The sequence below is a fragment of the Balearica regulorum genome, chromosome 1, assembly GCF_011004875.1.
Source record: "Balearica regulorum gibbericeps isolate bBalReg1 chromosome 1, bBalReg1.pri, whole genome shotgun sequence".
Taxonomy (NCBI): domain Eukaryota; kingdom Metazoa; phylum Chordata; class Aves; order Gruiformes; family Gruidae; genus Balearica; species Balearica regulorum.
Genome location: NC_046184.1, coordinates 199,224,372 through 199,246,768, shown reverse-complemented (window position 1 = coordinate 199,246,768; position 22,397 = coordinate 199,224,372). Strand labels below are relative to the sequence as shown.

The window sequence follows — 22,397 nt, the reverse complement described above, 5'->3', positions numbered from 1 at the left end:
AGAAAAACAGTTGTTTTGTTTACGATATGTTAATATTACCTTAGTTTTAAGATCTTTACTTGTATTTGTGTGCATGGTTGTTTTAAACAGCTTGAAAAATCAAAACATTCTCCATGAAAAAAAAAAAAAGTAAGCCCTACTCAAGCCCAATTGAATCTCTTCTCAATAGAATAGCAATAGACTTATAATTTAGCTCTTCCTGATGAAAGATCAGACTTTGCAGCAGAAAAGGTAACTGTGGGAAAAGCTGAAGGGGCACAAACAAATGATTCTCAGCTAGAAGTCTGAATGAGCAGGAAGAGGAGAAATCTGTCTTTAACTACAAGTATCAAATAACTGTTGAACCCATGAGTGCAACTGCTGAAAGGCCAAAGAGAAAACCATTTAAAATATTATTTTCAAAACCACTGTACGGTAGGCCAGTACCATTCAGAAAATAACAGGAAATGATGAAACAACCTAGAAAAAAGAAAAATCAGCATTTTCATGTCTGTACTTTTAAGACTGTTCTTTTAATTTTCCTGAAAATGATAGTATTCTAAAAAGCAAGCAGGTTAAAGGATAGTGGTTATGATCATATCACTTTGTTTTTCTAAGTCATTGCTATTTGTAACTGACATCACTTCTTACTGTTTTTAATTTACATGTTAGTATATATTTCATGTTCATAAGGGACAGTTTAACAAAGATGACGCAAATTTACAGGAAATTTAAATATGATCTTGCTTGTAACATCTACAAGACCTGCAGTGTATGTCTGTAGAAATTGCAGAAAAAAATAAAAATACATACACCCACAAGTCTCCAGGATTCACTTATCACTGCATACTGGAGCCGATTCAGGACAAACCCCTCAATTTCTCTGTTTAGTTTGACAGGAGACTGACCAATCTTCTTCATCAGGGCAAATGTTCTCTCTGTAGTAGAAGGATCTGTTTCTGGATGAGGAACAATTTCAACCAACGGCACAAAGTAAGGTGGATTTACCTCAAGAAGAAACAGAAAAGAAGAATGTCAATTATCAACAGATTAACAGAACGAGTTAATATAAAGCATCTTTATAGCTTGCTACTAGCATGGATATTCTCTTGTGAAAACAGTAAGCCTGATCTTCAGACCTTGAAAGATTTCACTAATCCAGTAAGACCTGGTGTATTAATTCAAAATGAAAAAAATAATTAATCTTGCATTAATTCTAACTCTGTTTAACCCCAGCAAAGTTCATGGAGCTACACTAAAGGTGATAGCACTCAAACAATACTATAATACTTTATACTGACTTGAGTAACGGATGTTTTCTCAACATTCAGGCTGTTTGTTGTTGTAAGACATATGGCCACCACCTGTCTTTCCAAATGAAGCAAGGCATTTTCTTTTAGATATTCAAGAACTTTATAACAAAATTATTGCTAAACACCACCTGTAAGATGCAACACTTGATAGATAAGCTGCTACTGGCCCAAGCCTGTAAATATATGCTAAACACAGTAACAGATATCACATAAAACATACTTGGAAAAAGTTGCAGAACAGGTTACCTTCAAACACTGTACCTACTTTAAAAAAAAAATAATTTACCTCTCCCTGACTCTTCCGAAATGTAACTTCTCATCAAGTCAAGACTTTTGTGCAATATATTTTTGAAGTAATAAAAAATTCTAAAGAACATCATAGAAACAGCTAGAAGTTCTTCAGGTCATAGTGTTACAGGCGCTAATACTGCCTGCACGCCCTTTCCAAAAGCAGCAGTCCTTCAGCCATATTCTTAAGGTGTTAAACTCAGCTCTTGGTCTAGTTTCCAGGCAATGGAAAGAGCTAACGTCATAAATTACTACCAGAAATAAAACTGACATTTAAAGGTTGGTAATTAAGTACTGATTCTTTCACCATCCTCCCTTATAGTCAACTGCTTTTAACTGTGCTCATATAAATGCAACTACAGGATTTAGTCACAGCAACGTGCAAGCACGTTTCCTCTCTATGTTCTTTCTTTTCAATACTTACATGGTTCCTTTTACTGTAGGGTCTGACCAACGCATAGCCTGTTATAGGCTACGTCTGCTCTAACTACTGATGTAACACACTTACTTCATCCTGTTTAAAGTGCCTTGTGTTCCAACATAACCTTTCTCACATCAGTCTCTTTGGCAGTGCCACCACCAATGCTGAGAACGGCATGACAGACACCATCGCAGGTGTGGTGCCAGGCAATTTAGCAAGACTCAAACCACTGCAAGCACCAAGAAGTTCTCTGAAGGCTTTTCTAACCCTTAAGTATATCACAGGTTCAAATTAGGAAGAGGACAAGTTAATTGTTGAGAGAGACTGAGGCTATTATAAATTTCTTCCAAGATTAGTGCTGACAGTCATCTTATTGAAATATTCTGTTTCATGAACTTGGCACAGGGAGTATACGGGTGTGTTCATGAGCACACAGAGGAGACTTAGGAAGACAATTTTTTAGGAGTGAGATAATAGATGTTGGTAAAAACTAAAAGCGTAAAACACGGATGAAATTGGGGATGGGGCAAGGTTTCTAAAAATAAGAAGGGGAATGCAAAGCCTTTCTTCAGGGAGCAGAAGAGCTTACCTTACTCAGCCTAACAAAATGAAAGCTAAGAAAGGATATGACAAAGTAAACACAGAGAAATAATTAAGCTACATAAAAGCTGCCAACAAACATCAAATTAATTTTAATGGACTGTTCATAAGATTGTGACAAAAATTAGAAGACAGAAACAACTTCCAACAGGAGTAGTGGAGTTAAAGAAAACAATCCAACAGATAGACCTTAATACATTTTTAAGGTGATTTGATTACATGGTTTCCTGTACAGCAAGGGACTTCGCTCTATGGCTCACACTCTCATCTACCTCATTATTGCTAGCTGCGTGACCTAGCAGTGCACGAGAAATCAAGTGCTCTACAGAAGACATCCACCGATACATTGCCTGAAACTGCTTGCAGGCAACAGCTGTACCTACAAGTATTGCGTGCATTTCTATCATACAGCTGTGCTATGGGGTTTCATTTATTTTCTTCTAAATACTGAAGCTATTGCTATGTTAAGAAAAGGGATGAGCTCATTCTGCCCTCTGGGCATTTCATTTCTCCTCAACACGCTCACCTGTGCCAGAGGCCTTACAACTTTAGCTTTTAATTTTTCTGGTGTATCAAAACTTCTTGTCACAGTGTCTTCCAGAGCTGCTTGCTTCCCACAGCCACCACTCCCTATGTCTTACTGCCACATTCAAGATGTTAGTAAGGCCATGGTTAAAACAAAAACACCAAAAGCCAACAACTACTACTAAGCAAGCATGTTTTCCGATATAACAGATGCAGAAAGGCCCCTGGAAGAGTACATCGGCTTGCAGCTTCTCCAGTACACTCCCTTTAGAGTGAAGCTGAGATTACTAAGAAAATAGTCTCGGTTGGATTGCAAAGCCATTTCAGAACAATTAGATATTTCAAGGCACTCTAGTGTATTTGCTTTGGAAAATACATATATGCTTACAACAGCAACCTAGAAAATGTTTACACAGGGACTAGCTACTTTTCCAGATCTGATAAAACCTGGTTTCAGAAGTGGCTCCTCTAAAGACTGCAGCTCAGACTAAACGAGACAATTGGTACAGACCAGCTTGGGAAAACAGTAAGAAAGAGTAATATAAAAATCAAAGACTGATAAACAGTCAGAGAATAGGCAGAACCAGGAACTGGTTAAAAAAAAAATCACAGCTACAGTTACTTAATACAGAAGTCTAGAAGAGACATTATCTCTTCTGTTGCACTACAGAAAGTTACAACCCTGGAAATATGAGATAAGGAACTACTGAATTTTAGACTGGAGAAAGGCTAAACCTAGGCACAGATACATACTTTGAAGTTTGATTTTTTTTTTCCAATTAAAAGGGGATGAAAACTAATTATACAGAAAAAAACCAATCCTTTTGCTTCTCAGTCACTCCAAGGCACAATGGTGGCGATGAAGGGGTGTCAGAAAGGCACTGACCAAATTCTCTGACAGCGGAGCATTAGGCTACAGGTAGCTGTAGAGACTTTACAGTAAAGTAGTGCTGTATTTTTTTGTTCACACTATCACTCTTGAGCATGCCCAGGGAACTGACATTTACTTTACACCCTGAGGGATGCCCTGGAGAGACAACATGTAGTTACCAATTTGCAGACAGCAGAGCAGTACCTTTCTCCAGATACTGCAAGTCTTCGTAACTGATCTGTCAAACAGCAGGCTAACATTAGGCTAACAAATTCATTAGCTATGGGGTAGTGGAAAACAGAAGCAGTAAGAATCTCAGTGATCAAGAAAAAATGCTCTTCCATACTGAGAAGAGATGTGATAAACCGCTGTCTGGCAGCCCCACATAGAGCTCTACAGAGGCTCACAGGTGCCCTTCAGCATTTTGAGGTTCTGCTGCCACCTCTAGTCATGCCATTTCTGCATCACTGCTCTGTCCCAGCTGGTCACAAAGCATGCAAATTCAGCTGCAAGTACCATTTGTTCAACTTCATCCACTTGCTTTTCCTCTTCAGGTATACTGCTTCTGCATCAGAAGTCTGCAGAAACCCAGAGTCAAATCCTTCCATCTTTCATCGACACAACCTGACAAGCACATGCAAGATCCTTACTGTTACCCAACAGCAGCTGAAAAGGGATGCTTGAAAAGACTAATGATGCCACAGGAAGAAAGTTGGGAATTTCATAGGTTTGTCTTCAAAACACAGAATTCCTACATTTTGAGAGCCAGTAGTTTGAATAACACACAACAATATGAGCAGAACAGCTTACATAGAATGTATCTTGAGCCAATGGTATGAAACATGCACACATCCTCTCAATTTAGTAGGTGCTGCTGCTCACAGAATGACCAAACTAAAGCTTTTCTGAAGAGTTAGGCCCTTGCACACTAACGATGGCACAAAAGCACTCCAAGTATCTTTCTATATCTCTCAATCTGCAGGGAAGAGTTTGGGATGCAGTTTAGTTAAACACCTGTACTACTACTACTACAAAAACAAAACATGCCATCATACTTACAGGATGTGACACAATACACTGCTTAACATGCTTAAGGCCAGTGAACAATTTGCTGGGTAAGAGACAAGAGGTCGAGCTGCTCAAGATAACATTGTCACCAACAATAAGATCTAACTGACCGAAAATCTTCCTTTTCAGTTCCAGGTTCTCCGGAGTACATTCCTGGAATAAAAACAAAAATCAGTATTAGAAGTCTTCTAGTTCAATAGCATTTATCCATATATTTCAGACTTCACTGATCCCACCTTGACACCCAGGAACTCAGCACAAACCATCTATTTTAATCAGCCTAGATGTACCAGTGAGCCATAACACAAAAATACTTTCCCACATATAAAGAAATGGAAAGCCCAAGAATTTCTCTATAGAAGATGGACCACCAGACACCACAGGAGATTTAACACAAAACAAATGATTCTGCTTTGTCTAAAACGTAGACTTACACTCACAGACAGAGATAACACAGTATGGACGAGTAAGACTCTGTCTTCATTTTTTTTTAAGAGAATCTCACATGATAGAAGTCAGTATTGTCTCTCAGACAAGATGGAAATGAATAAGTGTATCTCAAAAGAAGACAAACTTACAATCTCCACAACTAGGGCAGGAGATTCCAAGGTACAGTTCTGGAACCTGCACTGAAACATCTCTCAGTGACCCTCACACTTGAAAAGTTTAAATACCTCCATTCATTTCAGCTCTGAGAAAGATTTCTGAAGTAGAATGCACACTATCAGAACTTCTCCCAAAGCTATTGGGCATGTTCAACTTTGCACTATTGTGTGAAATTTCACATGTATGAGCCAAGAGCCAAAACCCACAGTCACTAGAATTTCAAAATTATGCCCAGGAGCTGCCTGAAGGAGAGCATGCAGAATTCCACCAGTCTGGGAACAACAAGGACATGAGAGAATAACTACAGTAGATCCCACAATCAACAGGAAAGACTTCAGTCTACAAAAAGAAAACAGGGGAATGAAGCCAGCTGCTTTTCTGTGTTTTTTGGAAGGCTTTAAAAGAAACCAAACAGGATCCTAAACTTGCAAAACCTCAGCTTTCCCCTTAACACACACACAAAATATCTGCTCTTTTCCAACTCCAACCTTCTCCCACCTGTCAGTACTTCATTCTGTCCTTCCTGTTATGCTGACCTGCACAAAAGGGTGAGGAAAAAGGCTATACATTTAATGTAATTCAAAATTTACACTTCATACCTGCAGCTTCAGACAGACTCTGTGGCAGAAATGCCCAGGGCCAGAGTTTTTAACCCAGTAAATGGGTTAAAAGTAATTTGAAGTCTTAAAAAATAAGCAAGTTGCATGGAACAGTACTAAAACTTCCACGATGCAGAGGAGATAAACAGGGTCATTTAAGAACTCCACACAGAGCCCAAAGTAATAGACAGCCTTATCAAAACAAAATGATACTCTGCTTATAATTCCAGGATCCCTGCTTGTTGGTTAAGTTTAAATAGTTTCTTTTAGTAAAGCCAAAGATGAAGAGAACTCTGCAGATACTGTTCAAGCTAATAAAAGAGTTGCTCTGAATAGACGTATTGTGAACTTGAAACTCTAAGCCTCTTCTCACATCAGATGATAATCAAAAAGGCAAACCCAAATCTGCTGGAAACTCAAACCTGCCATGGTTACGTAAGCTTTCTGAATGGGCCATTTGCTTGAAGTTTCTCATATAGTGTCATAATTGTATTCAGGCTGTTGGATCACTGCAATAAAGTTTCTGTCCTGACCAAGCATGCAATTATTTTCTCAGAGACACCAATTCCCTGAAGAACAGGGGGAAAATTAAGTTCTAAACAATCCATTAAACAGGAACCCCACTTGCTGTCAGTTATAGAGCCTAGAGAGGTTTGAAGCTATTCTGTTTACCCTGAGAAAGAGAAGATCAAACAGTGAGCGGATAAGATACGGTTTTAAAGCTACCACAGTCCCTCTCAAAGAATCAGTGCAAAAAGGTTAGCACACACCTCTACACATTTTAAGTGACACTGAATATTTCTGTGCCCTTTTTGTAGAGTGGATCACACGTCTCATTTGCAGTGAACAGTAGACCTTTATTCCAAGGCCCGAGCACCTGAACAAGGTTGCTACTAATCCGACTTCAATTTAAACTTTATTTGACATATTTTTAACAGCCTGATCAGAACATGACAGTTAATTTTTAAAACCTACCTCCTGAAAGAGTTGTTTTGAATTAAAGGCTTAAAGGTAGGAGGCATCACACTATTCAAATACATGTTCAGAGAACACATAATGGCTACTTGACCAGCCTACAAAACTCTTAAGGAACTACACAAAGATAAACACATACTAGACTCTCTCTCCAGCAGACAACACTGATACCCAAACAACGTGATTGAGGTCTAGTTGCCCCTAATTAAAAAGTTGCACTCATATGACACAACCCCTTGAATGCCAGTACACAGAAAGCTAGGGACTTTTATCTGTTTAAATCCAGCAGCTTTGTGGTTTTGTACAGGCTCTTTCACCATGCTATCCGCCATCTGTGCTCCCACACACGTCCACATTCATCCAAGTGCACAACTTCAGTTACCTGTATTTAAATGCTGGCATCTACCCAGATTCTTTCTATCCATTCTCAGATATACCAAGGTAGCAACTCACTTGTACCACCTTCTAGGATACACCTCCCAAAGCACTATCTTGCAAAATACCCCCTTCTCCTTACACTAGCAATGGGAATCACTGCCAAGGCCATGGATTTATTGGCACTGGGAGGTGAAAGAAACAAAGCACAGCCTGAAGTAAAGCACTGAAACACAGTGGTACGGTCCCCAAATAAGTGGTATTGTCCTATACAAGCATGAAAGCAGTGTAAGATGAAAGCCAAAGATTTAAACTGGCACGGAGCTCAAACATTAGCAATCATTCAGCAACAAGCAAACCACTTTCTGTAAGAGCATCTGGAGATGCTGTCACAGGGAGCAGCATCAAGCCCTCTCAATACCAAGTATGGAGTCTGACGGAAGTCACCAAGCATAAGGAATTGCTGAATAATAAAGACTGAAAGCCACAGCTGCACAATGATGAGTTCCCACCTCCTGACTAGATTCTGGCTGCTGCATATTCAAAACATAATCAAGAAAACATTTCCTCCCTGGCAATCTTAATATAAAGATTTATGACAATGTAAATTCCTGCAAGTGCAGATACAGATCAATCTTGAGCTCTCCTAGAACCCTTTTCGTTCCCAGACTATCACATGCCATGGGATTCTTCCAAGCAGGTTTTGGCCTGAACAGGCCCAAGTCCTCTCTCCTAAAGTCTAGGGTTGTGATCCCACTTTTTGCCTTGCTTCTACTCTCAGGATCCTCAACTCCATGATCTCATCGGTCAAGGATTCCCCTGACCTTCACATCTCCAGTCAATTCTTCCTTGTTTGTACGTAGAGGTCCAGCACAGCATGTCCCCTCTTCTGCTCTTCAACCACTTGTGTCAGGAAGTTACCATTAATGCATTCCAGAATCCTCTTGAATTGTTTGGGCTCTCCCATGCTGCCCCTCCAGCAGAGATTGATGTGGTTGAAGCCTCGCCATAAAGACAAGGGCCTGCAAATGTGAAGCTTCTTCTAGTTGTCTGAAGAAGGCCTTTTCTTCCTCATCAGGTGGCCTGTAGCAGACATCTATCACAATGTCTCTCACACTGATGGTCCTGTTTAATCCTGACCTGTAAGCTCTCAACTGGCTCCTCATTCAAAGTGAGGCAAAGCTCCGTGCATGCTAGCTCACAGCACGTAATAAATACTCTGGGCAACTGTTCCTCTCCTACCTTTGTCTTACACCACCTAACCCCCAAAAGCTGGACTCCGTTGACATGAAGAACAGCCATGAAGCGCAAGAATGCCCTGTAGCCTTGCCCTACCTCAGCTGTGGCTAGAAAATGATTTTCAAGAGTTCTGTGACCTCTTTCTTCCCAGTAAATTCAATGGGGCTTCTGTGGTGACACAGCTCCCCCCCCCAACCCCCCCCTTTTTCTCCCAGCTCCGGATACATGATATGCACCAACAGGATGCACACTGGTACACGATACCACAAGAAGTGCTCATCAGCAGAAAGAGCAGCTGACCTGTGGTTTGAGCTCAGAGCACAAGCTGTAAGTCTGAACTTCTGGTCTGATTTCAGATTGTAACTAACTGTGTAGATAAAGCAGTTCTATGAAAGCTGGCCCTAGAGCAGAGCTAGCTGAGGATCTCACTAGTACAGTGACATCCTCCCACTGAGGGATGCTTGACCACATGACACTTAATTGCAATTGTGTTATTACTGGTACCAAGAACAATAATAATAATAATACTACAAATACCTGTATTACCACAACTATCTGTATAAGGTTAGATCTAACATAATACCTACTAGCAAATATTTAGACACTTAATAAGCATACATTTATTGGCAATCTTGAAGTTTGATTGGTTCAGTTCCTTTCCAAGATACTATTCTTTTATCTCCTACTTTCAGACATCATTTTGTGGACATTGGTTTGGTATTGTACATATACCTATTTTGCACAGTTGGGCAGAAGTAAGACGGTTGAGGAGGAATCTGGGTATTGAACTGAGTTTGTGATCACCTGACTAGAAGGCAGCCCAGATTTATCTCCTTGGCAGTCTGAACCTTTACCAATGCATAATCAGTCAAAGCCGTCAGGTTATGACAGCTTCAAGTAGGAGGCAAACTGTTTAGAAGCCATAATCACTTTGATCACTACAAGGATGTTCTTCATCTTCTGCAGTTAGATGAGAATCTCCAAACATGCCACAACCCCTGGTTCTGTTCCTCTATTTATACACATATAATTTACAGCATTTTAAGTGGTCTCAGCTTTTCAGTGTTGCAGTTTAGCTGACAATTTTGAGGCATTTCTGTAGAACACTTCCCAGAGTCAAGCAATAGCAATCCTCTCCTCTCATAGAATGAGGACATAGCAGCAGCTTTCAGAGCGCCAAACTATCTCACAAACTGGACTCAGACTGCCAGCACTCCTGTGACAGGAACACGTTATGTCCAGCTTTTTGTGGGAATATACAGATCTTCACAAGATTAAGAAACAAAGAGTTCTGAATCTCAGAAAAACAGCTTTTCTGAAAGTTTTGGTGCCTAATCCATTTAGACAAATATTTTCATTATCTTCTATAGTTATAATCTGCTAGAAAAAACACTTTCCAGAAAAGACTTCAGGCATAATTGTTTTATTTTCAACCTACCAAATCACTTTAGAATGTCGTATTTCTAAAACAAAACCTGATTGACATAAACTTACATAAAGCAGGGACCTGTGAGTTTTAAACAGTATTCAGGTTATCTATAGAAAGACAGACATTAAAAATACCTGAAAAGGAAACCTGGAAATTTAATTAAAAGAAACAGATTTCAAAGTACTGTTACTATAGCTAGCAATGTACAAATACAACCATTCCATACAATTTTGCCACATCTAAATAATAATGAAGAAAAGATTCTTATAAAAACATAGTTGAGTTCAGGAAAACAAGTACATATGCTAAAATAATCTCCCTGCAAATTAAACCGTGCAATTTTACAACCAATTCTGTTCCCCTCAGTACTACTGGCAAAGTTGAGAATCAAGAAGTTATCAAAGCAAGATTGCATGTACTTACTCCACTTGCGGATGCAGACAGACTGCTGTGTTTCTGTCATTACCATCATTTTACAGAATCCATGTCAAAGTCAAATTATATTTTAAGCAAAGTAGTGTTTAAAATACTAATGATAGCACTGAGCATTTCAGTGCTAATAATTATTATTTATATTTATATTGACATGCTGGTTTGGTTTTCTCCTGGAGGGTTTAGGTCTACATTTCTGTTGTGGAAGACTAAAGATGCATCTTCTATTAAGGAAACTGGAGCTTATTACTTTTGTATTCCATGTCAAACACTGGTGTGCATTCTACTCCATAAACAAGAGTCAAACAGTGGGGAACTACACAACCTGCAATTAAAAAAATGTGACATTTTGACTGCAGAGTTTGGGAGTTCAGCTAGTGAAACAAGCAGAGAAATAAAATGGTATTTATATTATCAGAACAAATTATTACGTCAGAATATCAATTTTGCATCTGGTATTATTGTTAACCATTATGATTTAGCTCAATCTAAAATTTTTCATGCATTAAATAGGTTTGATAATTCACAAAATTCAAAATTATTACGTATTTCAAATACAAATACTTGACTGCAAGTATTTTGGACTTTTCCATCATGCTCCTCACCAAAATGGCAAAGTAGTTTTAGATGTCAAACAAAAATGCATCGTTTCAAACTGCAAAGATGGGAGGGGGGGGGAGACACGTTTACTTCAGCCTCCTTTTATAAAGTATTATTACCCTCATCACAGAGTAAAGGCAGGGACAGCAGCTGGGCAGGAGACACACTCTTGCAGACTACTGTACGAGTTTGGGACACACCACAGAAACATGAGACATGTACACACAGCTGTTACTGAAGGAGTCCCCAGGCTATTGCACACCTTTCAGTGTAGTATCAGCATTTTGATCAGCTAAAATAATTAAGATGAAAAGAAAAAACACACCCTCAGAAACAACAAACAGCATAGACTCTGATAATTAACAGGATTATATTAGAGCATGACTAGAACTCAAGCCCCCAGCAGCCTGGGTCATGGGGAAAGCAGGGGGAGCAACCTGGCTGTGCACCACAGTGGGGAGGGAAGGTTATGTGGGACTTGACCCTGAAACACTTGGAGATGATGCAAGAACCCAAGCCACATGGGATACCCACAAGGGAACAGAAGCTCATCAGGTTGTTTGCCCCTTTTCCCCCTGCAGATATTCATTCTGCATACCTGGGTACACAGCTTCCTCCAAGATGGTTTCAAGCACATGTCCAAATACCAGATCTTTAACAAAAATGTGTTTGGTGACAAAAGACTCCTTAGATGTAAGCCAACTCTAGTTAGCCCAAAGCAAGCCACACAACCTTGGCAACCAAGACTTTACTTTCAACCAGAACAAGAAGTGGTATCTTGTAAGCCAAGGATAAGAAAGCAGGGTAAGAACAGCAGCTCCTTCAACTGAGAACCAGACTGGCAATTTGTTAATGACGGAGCTGCATTATCACTTTTTGACACAATTATAAAAAAATATAAATAAAATAGAAAGGCATGGTCACATATGTTCACATCCTGGGGCTTGAGCTACAGACTTTCTACAGGTAGGTATGCACAGAAGTAAAATGCTTAACACAGGGGAGGAGAAGGAATCATAGCACATGAGGATTTTAAGAACAGGTTAACCCATTTTTGGCAGACAGTTGTCTAGGTATGACTGATCCTGCCTTGGGGCAGGAGTTGGACTAAGTAACCTCTGAAGGTTTTAAAAAAAAGTTAGGGCTATAACTCACTTCAAATCTAAAAGAAGTGGTAACTTCTTAGTTGTCTTGAACTTATGAGCTCATACCAGCGTGAAATCTGATGCTTCTTAAATCACTACCTCTTGAGTGACATGCAAAGCTGTCCACCACATGATACTGTACAAGTAAATAACACTTTGGTGAGGTGAAATACAGTATTTGGATGGAAACATTTTGTACTTTCCTAAAGTTCAGAAACATACCCTGTTAAGGAACTGGAGCAATAAAAAGATCAAGTTACTGCCATTTTATACTGTTCAGAATAAATGACTGAATCACAAGTGTCTGTTCAACATTTAGTACAAAATACAAAACAGGGTATGAGGAAGTACTAGTTTTCAGAACTACATTTTCTAAAAATCAGACTTTCAGATTTGGGAAGGTGTGGGGGAATTGTGTGCAGATTTTTGTTTTGTTTAAAACAGTATCATGCCATGAAGGGCTCCATCTTTTTCCATGATGTTCATGTGCCCTACAAAAATATTCAGACAGACAGACTAGCTGATCAAGTTGCTACAAAAGAGATGAAGATCCTTTTTGTTCCCTTAGGGAAGGGCAGTAAGATCTCAAACAGGTTGATTGACATCCCCCTCCCCACAACCTTTGAGAAAGGATCAGATCTTCTCTGTTTTCTTCTTCTGTGATCCCATCCACCCTGAAAAATAGGCAAAATCATCTAGGAAAGACAATGGAAATACAATATAGCCATAGAAAAGAGACCAGGGAGCACTGAAAGAAAACCTGAGGAGCAAGATTAACTGCTGGACAGGATGACAGTTATGGCAACGATGACCTCCTGTAATGGGGACCAAAACCATATTCAAGTCTGTAACGGCAGACAACCACAGGATAGATGGGGAGCGAATGTTAGAAAGTTTGGAAGGACAAAAGTCCTTTCAGCAGCAGTACCACAGCAGTGACACTGGCAAGCTGTTTACTCAAACATCGTCTTTCAGTTCAACTCAAATACTGACTTTATCAAGTATTTTACAGCAAGTCTTGGAGATCAGACTGTTTCAAGCCCTAAAAATCAGGAAAAGAATTTTCTTGGAACTCTACAAACACAGCGAGTCAGGTCACATTCTTAAAACCAGCTCCTTCAGAAGCCAAAACATAGCTTCTGGTGCCTCAGGTCAGTGTTTAAGATAAGTAGGGTAAAATCAGGCCTAAGGTTATATTTACCAGCTGAGAGCAAACAGGCCCATGTTTGTCTGCCCAGTGCTCAGAGGTGACCAGTGACCAGTCCAGAAGTAGCCATGTTACTGCAACGCTTGCACACTCTGCCATCCCGCAGCTTTGTATTTACAGAAGTACATCATTACTGCAGCTTCCAAACCAGGATGGTCTTCTCTCCTATGAGCTCAGGGCAGCTGAAGACATCTTTACCCATTGCTGTCCGCAGATACTACCCAGAAATAAAAAGGCTCCTGAAAGCCATCAGGAAAGTAAAACAACAGCTAGTGGTAGAAATTGTTACCTGACAATCAAAGACAAATTTTTATGACAAGAGACAAGATATACCTCCTGTCAAAGCTCCCAAGTCAATGCTGGTTTCTCATTCTGAAGCACTACTGGTTTTTTGAAAGCTGTTTTTAAGCTGGTAACACTATTTTCCTAACAGTTCTATGTCTAACTGGGAGAGAGAAAAGAGTCAGCAAGATCTAAAAGAGATTAGGCTGAAGATGTATCTATTAGTGTTGTTATCACTAGTTCAAAAGAGTTTGCAGGTATAATGGGGGGAGGAAGGAGGGGAGTACACTCTTTTTAAAGAGGGGAGGGAAAAAAAAAGATACTGTTCTAAGGCTTTCAGGCAGAGTTCCTTCAAAAGCAAAAAGAATAAATACCTCAGATATTTACCACAAGATATGTAAGTCATAAGCTTAATTTCACCCCCTTGCCAGCCTGCTTTGTCCCATGCCTCAGCACAACTGATGGACTCAGAGATCACCTCTCAGCCACCCGCCATGTCCGGCTTCAACCAGCCCGGCCAGGCCTCAACTCACCAGCATACACAGTAGCTCAAGGGTCAAGAGTAAGATCTTACCAATAATTAGTCATCTTCTCCTCCTCCAAGAGCTAGTAAACTTTATTATTCTCTTAGTAAATTGTTCCAAAGCAAAGCATTTAAATAAGATATGTCTTCATTTTACTAGCATTGTGGTAAGAGATCATACGAGTGCCACACTAATTTCTGTTCAGCTTGTATTATTTAGGAACTAGACACACATCCACTCAAATACATTTTTAATAGGGAAAGGAGTACTAATAAAAGTTTGGTACCCCATAGTCACATAAAGACAAAAGTCAGCATACATTTATGCAGGAAAGTTAAGAGCACAATATTAAGAAACATTTACCTCACCCAAGATAGTTCTGTGTCAGGGATATTATAGTACAAATGTATCCATTAATTTGTCTCTATAGACTTTTCAGCTAATGGAAAAGTTGATGCAAAGCACAACAATCAAGATAAGTTACCTCATAAAAATGTTCAGGAGAGGGAATGTATAAAACAATATGCATCAAGACATACTTTGTTTTCAATGGTTCATGACATTACTGTTATGAATTTTCTTCTTACTCAGTCCTAATTATTTCTTGCCTCTTTTTCACTTTCATATAATCACTAATGTCATTTAATAAGTTCCACTTTTTACAACTTCACCCCATTTGTTTTATGTCCCATGAAAATAGCATAGAAGGCAGCTGTCTACGGAATTCATTCAAGGAGTGCAAACAGCAAGGAAATTTTTAAAGCTTGGAGTGGACTTATTCCACAAAGATCAAATTTGAACAGAAGTTAAGATTTAACTGACTGAAATCTAGGGTAAAGAAATGCAATTCTCATGAAAGTCTTCTAACAAGTTAATGAGTAGGTTATATCATTAAGCAAGATAGAGTCCTCTATATTGAACATTAATGCAACTGATGTTCTATTTTTTAATTAAGAGTCAGAACATTTGCACTCGTAAGTTACAATAGTCCATTTTGTCCTTCCAGGTTCAAAGCTGCACTAGGCAACGTTTCCAAAGTTTAGTATGGTTCAGCCAGAGAGTAGTCTGTACATTACTGAAATAAGGCTGTGAGCCCAGAATTAAGGTTCTTTTAGATCTATTCCACCCCCTTCCAAGAGCAAATTAAAGACTAGTTCAAATTATTTGCCCACTTACATTGTATATTTGTTAACACTTTGTATCAAACCAAAATTTGATGCTATGGTTTGAAACTGATGAGTTGATATGAATACCACCAACAGTGTTTCACACATATGATTTGTTACCCACAGACATACTGCAGCTACTTCATTTTCTCGTTTGCTTTTTCATTTATATGCTTAATGACTACATGTTGAAACATCAAAAGGGTTAAGGGAACATGAAACAGTACCAGAAAGCTTGAGTTACCCCAGGTAGATTGTTGGTATTCAGAGACTATCAACATACCACCACTGTCTTCCAACTACCTGAAGGGAACACAGAGAAGCCAGATTCCTCTCAGAGGTCCATGGTGGTAGGACAAGGGGCAAGAGACTAAAGTTGCAAGAAGGGAAATTCCAATTACATATTGGGAAAGAAGTTTAGCAGTGAGGGTAACCAAACGTTGTAACGAGTTACACAAAGAGACCAGAAGTGTTTAGCCTTAGAGATACTCTAAACTCAACTGCACAAAACCTGAGCAAGCTGATGTAAGTTGGTCCTGCAGCAGGTTGGACCAGATCACTTCCACAGGTCCCTTCCAACTAAAAATTACTTTGATTCTGCAACACTTGCTCAATGACTGTTTCATAGATCAGCTGATGGGGGGAGGGACAGATGATGCAGCCCCTGATTTAATCTGAAGTAGCATGCAGTACCTTATTCAAAAATCTCACTGCTGAAGACCCTCTCAAGATGAACAATAGCATGCTAAGATTCAACATCTCTGTAGGAGCAACAAAAGCCAAGGACTCCATCACAGCTGCACTTAGCTTCAAAAGAAGATACCAAAATAAAAGTGCGGATACTAAAGTGTTACAAAGTTGGCAGTAAGAAGGATCAGATCCTTACAGCTAGCACACAGAGAAAGTAAAGACACCACATGGACACACCAGGTAGTAAGAAACACCTGAAAGAGCAAAAGAAAACAGGAAAAACTAGGGGAGTCTACTAGAAACGAAGAGGCAGCTTTCACAAAGTTGAGACAATACCCAAATGAACATGGCCATGCAGGATTTAATTTGTCAAACTAAGACTAAACAAAGCAGACTCCCCTCCTCCCTGCAATTTACACGAGGAATAATTCAAAAAAATCCCTTAATTATTCAAAATGCATGGAGAAGAATGCATCAAACTACAGAAGGACGATCATCTGGAAAACACACACAGAACAGTTATTTATTTGCAACTGTTCTGTTTCTCCTTCTAATCCTCGCAGAAAACTGAAACCTTAGTCTTGGGTATGCCCAGGGTCCCTCTCAAGTCACAGAACAGAGGGGAGTGGATCCAGAACCAAGGTACTAGTACATGTTTCAATATGGTTTGAATACCCAACACAGTAACAGTGATATACAACTGCTCACTTGAAACAAAATTGAATGTACACTATTTTGGTACCAAACAGCAGAAGAATGGCAAACATGATGCCACTTTCAAGGGAACTTAGGAAAGATCTCAACAATGAGCCTGTAAGCCTTACGTCTCTAGCAAGCAAGTTAAGAGCAATAGGTAGCATGAAATGAGTATTACATAAATAGAGAGGAATCAAAGCAACTTTTTCAGAGGGAAGTCCTGATTCACAGATCTGGTAGAATTCTCTAAAGGAAGCAGCAAGGACAGGCACAATGCCCAGAAGTCTTGCAACAAAAAAAATAATAAAAGCTTTCAAGGAAGTTAACTGGTCACATATGAGATAAAAGGTCCTTTCATGGACAGTAACTAGTAAAGAAATAGTAATCAGACTGTAGGAAGATCAGTCACTTCTTACTCAGTGGAAGATGCTGACCAGAGCTGTTTCAGAGATTATCTGTGTCCTTTATTATATCCATTCATAATTGACCTGAAAGTTAGCTGACAAAATTAAGTCAGTCATCATCATTACAATCACAAGCCTTTGTGGAAGGACTTTACAGAATTGAGTGACTAGACAATAAATTTGCAGATTAAACTCAGTAGAGGTAGGCAATACATATGTGAAAATAATAATATGAGCTGAAAAACTCTAAGCTTGTTACTGATGAAGGAGTGAGATACTGAGGTAACAGTATATAGTTTCATGATTTGGAGAAAAGAAAGCAAACACAAAATAGTATACCACTGTAAAAAATCTATAGTGCATTCACACCTTGACTCCTGTGTGAGGCTTTGTCCTGTCTCCCATTCTCTCTCCCTCCACCTCACCAACTTGGGAGGAAGAGAAGGTCTGGAAATCTGTCTCTTTTTAATTCAATTTATTATCATGGATGCATTGCAGCTAAGCAGACCATGGGATTTACAGCCTGAAACAGTGTAAATTGTAAACTCTTGGGTGCAGCACACATACGTGTAGGGACAGTTAATGGTACAACACTGGAATAATCCTGGGGGACCACGTAGGGTAGAAGATGCCAAGTCCAATGCAAACTCATTCATACTTTACCCCAGAAATGGTTCCCAACTCATCTACTCCCTGAACTATGCCTATGCCAGTGAGCATACTAATAGACTGAACAGACTATCAGGTTCAGTAACATAGCTTGTTTCCCATCCCAATTTTACTGGGCAGCACAGATTCCAGCCCTATATATCAATCTTGGTTTTAATACTCGAACACTGTTGGATAGCTGCTTTTGGCTACAGTGCTCCCCCACAGTCAGAAGTCAAGTCACCCCTGGGCATAGCCATAGTCCCTGCCTTCCTGAGGTACCCAGAGAGGAAGAAACACGTTTTAATCCCAGCACTAGAATGTGTGCTGTCCCTTAAAAGACATCATCTCCCCCAAGAATCTCCTGCTCCCATTCCCCCACATTTGTCTTTCCAACAGGTAAAGTCTTTGTTACACATGGAAGTCAGCAATTCTCTCTTGGCTTAGCAAGCTACCAGCCTCTTCCAACATAACACAAAAAAACTTGCAAAGACTCTTGAGTAGGGAAATCCTACAAAGAGGCATCATCTCCCATGTCAAGATACTAGGCCAGAAAGAACTTTAACAAGCACAACCATCCTTAAGTGGTCAGGATGTTGAACATCGACTGCACAGCACAGCTCTTGATGACCTTTCTAAACTGTTTGCTAGGAGTTTGCAAATCTTTGCTTACCTGAATGAACGTAGCACCCTCTACTGCTGCCTTCAGGTCTGTACAGATGCTGATGAGAGCCAACTGCTGCTCCGCAGTCAAAGCTCCTTTCAGGAAGCCCGACTCCTCCAGCTCTTTCATTTGTTTGCTGACAGAAACAACATACACAATTAAGTACTTTATCATTCTTAAGCCACCATTAATTTTTTAAAAAGCTTCTTAACAACCCAGCAGTACTTTACTATTTGCATTATCACTGCATATATTTATACTCAAAAAATATAAAGGTTTGTTTTGGTCATTTCTCTTTGCTCCCTCCATCTTGAAACATTTTTCTCCTCTTCAAGCATGGACAGCTCTTAAGATCTACTCCTAGATCCCAGCTTGTCATCACCTCAAACCTGTTTTCACTGCTGCAGGATCAGCAAGAGTTTGTTTACTCAGATTTAATGTGAGTCCCTAATATACTTCATCTAGCAACAACAAACAGTACAAAGCTACAAAGAGTAGCTCTTTTGGTACAAAGCCTCCCTGCAGGAATACTGTTTCACTGTATAGAAATAAACAAATACATTCCATACAGCCAGGAGTCCTTCCTAAAAACCCCACACACCTACACAGGTAATGACTACAGAGCAAGTGTCAGAAAATTCAAGTAGTTACTAAATTGAGTGGCCAGAGCTTGACGTGAATGCTAAGTACACACCATTGCTGGGGCTGGACACGACACCTCCTCAGAAAGTCTCTACAGTTTGAAACCCTCAAAAATCCAGAGCAAGCAAGCCATTTCCAAAACTGTTAGAAGTCACTTAGAGGAGCAATTTCCATAGAAATTAAAGGGGATTAAACTATCTGATCACAGTCAACCTAAAGCTGTTTGATGTAGCCATTATCACAGATAAATCTGTCAGTTACCTCAAGCCAGAACTCCTTTGAGCCTCTGGTTATTATTCAGCAAAATTGCTCATCCTGAAGAGGAAATTGAGCTAATGATTAGCAGCAGGGAAAAAAAAAAAAAAAGAAAAAGAAAAAAGCAAATAATAGCCCTTTCTTCTCCCTACCAATCTAGTTCTGAAGCTTTGGCTTCTTTTTGGATGCCTTTTTACATGATAAATAAATTGTACTCGCCACCCAGCTGGAGGGTGGAAAAGCTGTAGCAAACAGAAGCTGCACAGCCTGGAAAAAGTTAATGTATTTTTGTACTGCACAAATCGTACAACTGCATATAGAAATAACCAGTGATCCACCATTTGTCTCCTAAGTGACTGGGGCACTGAAGCACACATGACAGTCTTCGTTAAGGGCCTTATGGGACAGTACATGTCAAATGGGCAGAACTTTATACAGTCCCAAATGATCTCCAGTTCCAGCCACACCTCAGTCCTTAATACACCTGCCCAGGCCCCAGCAAACAAAACAGCTTCCTAATGTATCTTTCTGACACCAACTCAGAGCAGCAATACCTTATCCTGGGAGCAACCCCGCTAAAAAAAAAAAAAAAAAAATCAAGGCAAGAAGTACTCAGTAGCCACTTAGCAGGAGCCAAAAACCACCTAGAGCAGTTCTGCTCCTGGTTTAGCACAAGCCAGAAAAAACCAAATACCTTCAGATCACTGTGGACTTTGTACAATAAATCAAAGTATTTCCAAAAACTTGGGAGTAGGTAAGATGTCAGAGGCTCTGTTTGAAGCTGGTAAAAGGTGACCGTGCACCTTCTAAACCAGAATATGCACCTGTATTTCAAACTGAGAACAACAAAACCAACAACAACAGAAATCTATATGCATGTACACACACAGCACTAACTCCTACAAGCATTAACTTTCTCCTCTTCAATGAACTGCTTCAGCAATTAACTCCAGATCATCATTTCTGTACTGCAATTTCTAACACTACTTCTTTATTTTTGTTAGAGCTGATCATGGTAAATGATTTTTGACTCTTAGGCAAAGCACGCCTGGGTAAACAGCTAGGCATTGCATTCTGTTTACATTGGACAAGAACTTTGAAAAAGTTCAATTCATTCTTAGCTGGAATGTGAAGCCAAGAGTCATATGCTTTTTACACACTGCTCAGGTCTGTCCTGTTTGCTTCCCTCGAGTCCCTTAGACTTGGCTTCAAAATTAGTATTCCTACCAGTTTATGCAGTCCAGAACTGATGAAAAGAGTTCCGTTAATAGCTTTCTGCCTCTTTTCTCAAATATGGATTTAGGCTCAAAACCCCAGACCTTTCCTATTCAAAGCTAAACAGGTCAGAAATTCTTTTCTATTAAGTTTTGTTTAAAAGCACTTCAAGAAAAGAAAAAAAAAAATAATGCTCAAACAGTCCCCTCCAGGCAGCACCACAAAAATAAGCAGGAAATCCATCAAGTTTCTGGATGAGTTCCCCACTTGGTTTCTTAACAACACAGCAAATGGACGGCTGGAAAGCACCGACTTCTGCCTTTGAGCAATTTGCGTGGTAAGGAATAGGAAATAGGAAGCTTCGGCTCCATTTTCCAAGCTGCCAAGGTACACCACAGCTTGCTAGGCAGGAGCTCCATCCAATAATTAAGGCTTCCAGCACACTAAAGGTGCCAGTGCTTCATCTGTGAAGAAACAGGTGCACCTAAATTAGAATATCCAAACTTCTGACTCCTTTACCCCTTGTGAGGGGAGATGGTAAGGAACCAATCATAGAATCATTTAGGTTAGGAAAGACCTTTAAGATCATCAAGTCCAGCCATTAACTTAACACTGCCAAGGCCACCACTAAACCACGTCCCTAAGCACCACATCTACACACCTTAAATATCACCATGTCCCTGGACAGCCTGTTCCCATGACTGACAACACTTTCCATGAAGAAATTTTTCCTAATATCCGATCTAAGCCTCCCTGGCGCAACCTGAGGCCGTTTCCTGCAATTCAAAAGGTCTTAACTATCCATTCATCAGAAGTTCATGTCCCAGGTGCACTTGCCTAAATCCAGGATCCTCCTCTTGCTCATACACTGTATATTGCTTTTAAAAAACAAACCCAAAATTTAAGCTTGAAGAGACCACAACAGAATTATTTCCTTTGAAGAAGAGGGTGAAGTTCTTGTTCTGTGCAATATGACACTAGTCTCATCCTCCCCAGTCCTCTGAAACTCCACTCCATGATCGGTAACTAAGGGATTCAAAAAGGCTAGAGTGACAGACTTAAGAGATCTACCTTTTATTTTTCTTCCACAAGTTTTTACAGAAGTTTGCAGCACCTGTCTCCTGTTCCATACCTTGCCTTCTCTGCCAGTGATGACCATCCTATCATTTCTGCTTCTCTGTCATAAGCCATTACACACTACACTGTACACCAAGAACACCATTTCTTAATTAACCTGGAAAATCACCATCTTCATACTTTGGAACTTAAGGCTAAACTGATTTTTCCTCCTAAACAAATCTTCCTGTTAACACCACCAATCTTCATGCTAACCATTTATTTAGATTAGTATAATTATTTAAAGCACAGAATAGGAAATACAATTTGTGCATTACTTGAATTTTGGCCTTCCCTCCCAGAAAAATTTTTTGCTGCCCGCCCCCCCCCCCCATTTATTGACATTTTGGCTCTTTTGTTCCACAAATGAATTTTAAGTCTTCCAAATGCTAAACCGTCTTTCTATTCCCCCAGGGTATTAGA

At 39.7% G+C, this 22,397-nt stretch overlaps 1 protein-coding gene across 5 annotated transcripts in view; it reads right to left on the bottom strand.

Annotated features, from left to right (window-relative positions):
• Positions 1-22,397, bottom strand: part of CRYL1 (crystallin lambda 1) — a 93,070-nt gene that overhangs the window by 60,471 nt on the left and 10,202 nt on the right. For 4 of the 5 annotated variants that reach the window (XR_012833390.1, XR_012833391.1, XM_075742215.1 and 1 more), the window contains exons 3-5: positions 18,756-18,882; positions 5,057-5,218; positions 793-987 (exon numbers count right to left, since the gene is read on the bottom strand). Coding sequence is in view for 3 of the 5 variants with exons in the window: in XM_075742215.1 (XP_075598330.1) it covers positions 793-987; positions 5,057-5,218; positions 18,756-18,882 (484 nt within the window). In the remaining 2 variants the exon portion in view is untranslated. The remainder of the gene's footprint in view (positions 1-792; positions 988-5,056; positions 5,219-18,755; positions 18,883-22,397) is intronic. The other variant, XM_075742216.1, reaches the window with a different exon arrangement.